The sequence below is a fragment of the Pygocentrus nattereri genome, chromosome 1 (assembly GCF_015220715.1).
Source record: "Pygocentrus nattereri isolate fPygNat1 chromosome 1, fPygNat1.pri, whole genome shotgun sequence".
Classification (NCBI taxonomy): domain Eukaryota; kingdom Metazoa; phylum Chordata; class Actinopteri; order Characiformes; family Serrasalmidae; genus Pygocentrus; species Pygocentrus nattereri.
The window spans coordinates 19,726,425-19,730,601 of NC_051211.1; the positions used below are offsets into that span (position 1 = coordinate 19,726,425).

The 4,177-nt window shown below is 41.5% G+C and overlaps 1 protein-coding gene across 1 annotated transcript; it reads right to left on the reverse strand.

Annotated features, from left to right (window-relative positions):
- On the reverse strand, positions 1-4,177 carry LOC108442564 (GTPase IMAP family member 7-like). The gene is made up of 4 exons (XM_017722661.2): positions 4,117-4,177; positions 3,149-3,327; positions 1,847-2,197; positions 1-487 (listed from the first exon to the last, which is right to left on the reverse strand). The coding sequence occupies exons 1-4, from the start codon at positions 4,136-4,138 to the stop codon at positions 17-19; spliced, it is 1,023 nt and encodes a 340-aa protein (XP_017578150.1). The 5' UTR covers positions 4,139-4,177; the 3' UTR covers positions 1-16.

Here is a 4,177-nt window from a genome sequence, read left to right on the forward strand (position 1 = left end):
CACAGACTAAAAAGTGTCATTTATTCAGGTTTTTGGTGATTTTTTCACTCAATGTTTTCCTATGTTTGTAAAGCACTTTGCTTCCTTCCCTCACAGCTCCACCCACTATTTTAGCTGCAGAACTGACAGACAGCGGTGTTGAAGCTATAGCCGCCATCCTCTGCACTGTTTTCGTTTTCTTTCCTTTCCCCTTTCCTTTTTCCATCACTCCGGAGCCCTCCAGCGCCCCCTTGCCCATAGCCGTCACCAATTCACACCAAAACTCTCTCTCCGCTGTCTTCCTAGCCTCCTCTTCCTCTTTCTTTCTTTTCTGCTCGTCTTCAGGTCCCTCACTCTCCCCTTCCCTTAGCCCCACCTCCTTTTCTCCCAGAATCCTTAGCTGCGCCTGGCAAATGGTTCTTTCTGCATGCTGTAGCATCTCACAGGTGTAGGGGCTACCTCCATTTCTCTCCACCATAATGTCAATCTTCTTAAGCAGCTCCACCACCTGTAATATAAAACAATAAAAAAATGCCATTTTTTTCACATTAACCCTCTGCTACTGGGAGTTAAGGTACTGTGGTATAATCGTAATAAGGTATTACGCAGTACTAAAATATGATGACGGTATTTCAAAATCATTAGTGTCAAATTTTTATTCCATGTCTGAATGGCCAAATAAACACATTCCACCCATCTATGTTCTAGAGGGGCTCACCAATAGGTGAACACACTCAATTTCGTTTTTTACTCTAACGCCACGCACTCCACTTTGCAATCTCAGACGTCTTCTTAATGGGCGTCATTTTACCATCAGTTAGCTGTGTAGCCTGCTAACTAAGCTCTCCGCCTGTTGGCTTAACCGAACGCTAAGGTCCCAAACACCACAGATTTTCGTCTTTCTGTCACAGCACCACTCGCTCAACATTTTCTCTCTCAGACATTAGATCTAAACCTAGGCCAGCAGCTAGCCAGAATCAAACCTGTACTGTGGTATGTGGCACTCTTTGGGCAGTAGCCTGCTCGCTAAGCTAACATTAAGTTAGCAATTCACTGTACAGTCGTGGGCTGGAGGTTAGGGAACCAGCCTTGTGACCGGAAGGTCGCCGGTTCGGTCCCCAGAGCCAACAGCACATGACTGAGGTGTCCTTGTGTGCTCACTAGAGTGTATGTGGTGTTTCACTTCACGGATGGGTTAAATGTGGAGGTAAAATTTCCCCATTGTGGGACTAATAAGGGTCACTTAATCTTAATTAATACATATCCAAACAGCACAGAACAGGTTTAATTCCAGCTTTCTGTCCCTTCAGTGCCGGTTGCTCAATTTCACTCCATCAGATTTAAATCATTATCATCTAACCTTGTTGCAGTGCTTTAGTCAGCCAGAACCGAACAAGTTCTGTGGTAAGCTGTTATCATGCTAGCTAAGCTAATGCTAACAGCTCATCTCTCCTATTAGCAGCCTTGTTTAACATTTAGCTATTGTGATATAGATTGTTAGATAGATTTATTGAATAATGGCTTAAAAACAATGTACTGCACATTCACTTATTTGGTGACCAGGCAAGCAAGCTTATTTTTCCAATTTTGAAATAACACAGGACAAAGTGGCATAAATGCTTTTATATCACTTACAACGCATTTGCCCAGTAATATTTGGAAATATAATATATCCCTAATGGGAGGTTAAATTCTATTCACCAAATTCATGTTCTTACAATTAATAAATGAACAAACTGAGTTCAACTTAACTCCCCATGTATGACATTTAACCTCAGTGAATAAGTCTGAGAGTTTCTGATTCTAATTGCGTTTATGAAAGAAAAGTGAACAGGTCAGCTGCCAATTTGCTTGAGGTTCTGCCCACCTGGCCATGCTCCTGGCTGCCCTTGGTGTTGTCCAGTGCATGAAAACCACCCTCACACTTCATTGTAAGCTCCCAGAGCTCCTCGCTCTCACGCAGGAAGTTCTCAGCTGGTTTATCTCCCAGCTGGTCAGCCCAGGTGAGAATGAGTAGGGTGTGTTTTAGAGCCCGAGGGCCAAAAACGGCACTGAGCCAGTCTAGAGCGGCCCACTGTTCTAGGGTCAGCCTCCCTAGCTGAAGGACCAATAGAAACGCATGAGGTCCAGGAGCAGAGAGAATCACACAGCGTCCAACCTCCATGCAAACCTCCTCCGCAGACAGAGAGGTGTCAAAGAAACCTGGGGTGTCGATCACCTGCAAAGAGTGACAAGAGAAATCAAGCTTTCCGAAGCTTTTACCAAGTGAAATTAAAATGTCAAAATCCTCTGCATGCAAACACTCCGATGACATCTGCTGGTCAAATGTGTACAAATGCACCATGAAAAGCCAAAATAATACCATAGAGTTTTAAATGTTGTGCATTTAAAAACTAAATCCATTTTGTTCTCATTAATACAGTTTTGACCAACATATTTGCTTCAACTTCAGAAAACTTATCTATACACATAAACATAATAGTAATTACTGTACTGTTACATCAAGGATGTATATGTGTTATATATATATATATATATATATATATATATATATATATATATATATATATATATATATGTGTGTGTGTGTGTTATGTATATAGTTAATTAAAGGGGAAATCCAAAGATTTTTCACCATTCACCATTGCAAAATGTAATAATTAAGAAGTAAACAAAGTCATTTAGTGTGGTTTGATGTGAAGTGCTACACTGTAGTAAAACTTGCAGAGTCAGAATTGTTCACAGTGGTGGTGATATGAACCAGATGTCTGAAGAGTTTAATGCCTTAAAGCTGCATCACAAGCTGTTGTTATGGGTAATGGTTATGAATGCGTCAACTGTGCCTGAGATATATTGTTTTATAATAGATTTATGATAAGACTTTGGCTTAAAATTCATTTTTAAATGTATTCATGGTGTATGGTTATATATATATGGAAAAAGAGTGTAATTTTCTCCTTCAGTTTTTCAGATTTACCTGTATTTTACCATTATCACAATTGCATAAAAACTTAAAAACATATGTGGTTTGTATTGTAACAGCTACCTTTTTGCTGAATTCAACCCCTGGTTCCTATCACGATCACTGTAAAGAAATCACTGCAGTGTGAATTTTCATTTGACACATTTTGGAGCACAAAGGTCGAAAAAAGATCCTGGCCCTCAGTACCTGCACTGTCCGTCCGTCCACTGTGCCACTGGCGCTCTCACACTGCTGAGTGACGGACAGTGGAGAGACGTCCGTCCGAAATGTTGGAACACCCAGGATGGTGTTTCCTGTGGAGCTTTTACCACAACCCGTCCGGCCCAGCAGGACCAGCCGCAAATCTGCAGCACAAGCGCTCTGTACTGAGAACAGTACACATAAACAACATGAACATTCCTTTATCAATGCTGATGATTTTGCTTTGCATAGTTATTAAAATGAACTATAGAACTATGTTGCATCTTTGCTGTCTGTTCTGACTGTCACTTTGATCCAAATGAATAATACCATCTGTAAGCCTTATTGAATAATAAAAATAAGTCAGAAAATAATAACTTATCATAAAAAATGCATATATTCAATCTGAATGTATTATTTTCATGTGGTTTTATTTTGTAGTTCACAGCTGAAGCTGTCACAGTGATGCAGGTCACAGATACACACACTCCTCTTAACTGAGCCTAGGGAGACACTTAGTAGAGGGGGCTGCACCTGCAACCTGCATTTCTGTATTAAAGCTGCTGAGACGAACCTAAAGTTGGCTTGTTATGTCAATTTTCCGTTCCACCTTAAGTGGTGCAGCAGTTACATTCTGGCGGGTCGGCGCCCCAGGCATACCTGCTGCGCTGTTTAAGGTGGAACGGGAAATTGGAATAAGTAGTCAACTTCTGCCTCGTAGTGCCGTGGGAGAAGATAGAAAATGAACTAAAACAAGGAAAAGAACTAAACTGACCATTTTCTGGACCCTGATGGACAGATAAGAGGTAAAAGAATGGACATTAGAGACATGCGTGCACGTGATGCTCCAGCTGCGCTCTGTCGTGAAGAGAAGCCTGCTTCCCTATTTTGAATATCGTTTTTTCGCATTTCTGATTTCATGCGATAAATATGAGGATGATGATGATGAGGGTGAAGATGCCCGCCTCACTCACCTGCCTGCTCCTCTGACGCCATATTTTCTCTCACGCGCACGAAGGGGAGCGCGCGCGCATC

Bases quoted from the DNA above. Each gene is read 5' to 3' on its own strand.
- LOC108442564 (XM_017722661.2), bottom strand. From the start codon at position 4,138: ATGGCGTCAGAGGAGCAGGCAG. The intron at 3,328-4,116 runs GTGAGTGAGGCG...TACTGTTCTCAG, and splicing joins GGCGTCAGAGGAGCAGGCAG to TACAGAGCGCTTGTGCTGCA. The intron at 2,198-3,148 runs GTACTGAGGGCC...CACTCTTTGCAG, and splicing joins TGGACGGACGGACAGTGCAG to GTGATCGACACCCCAGGTTT.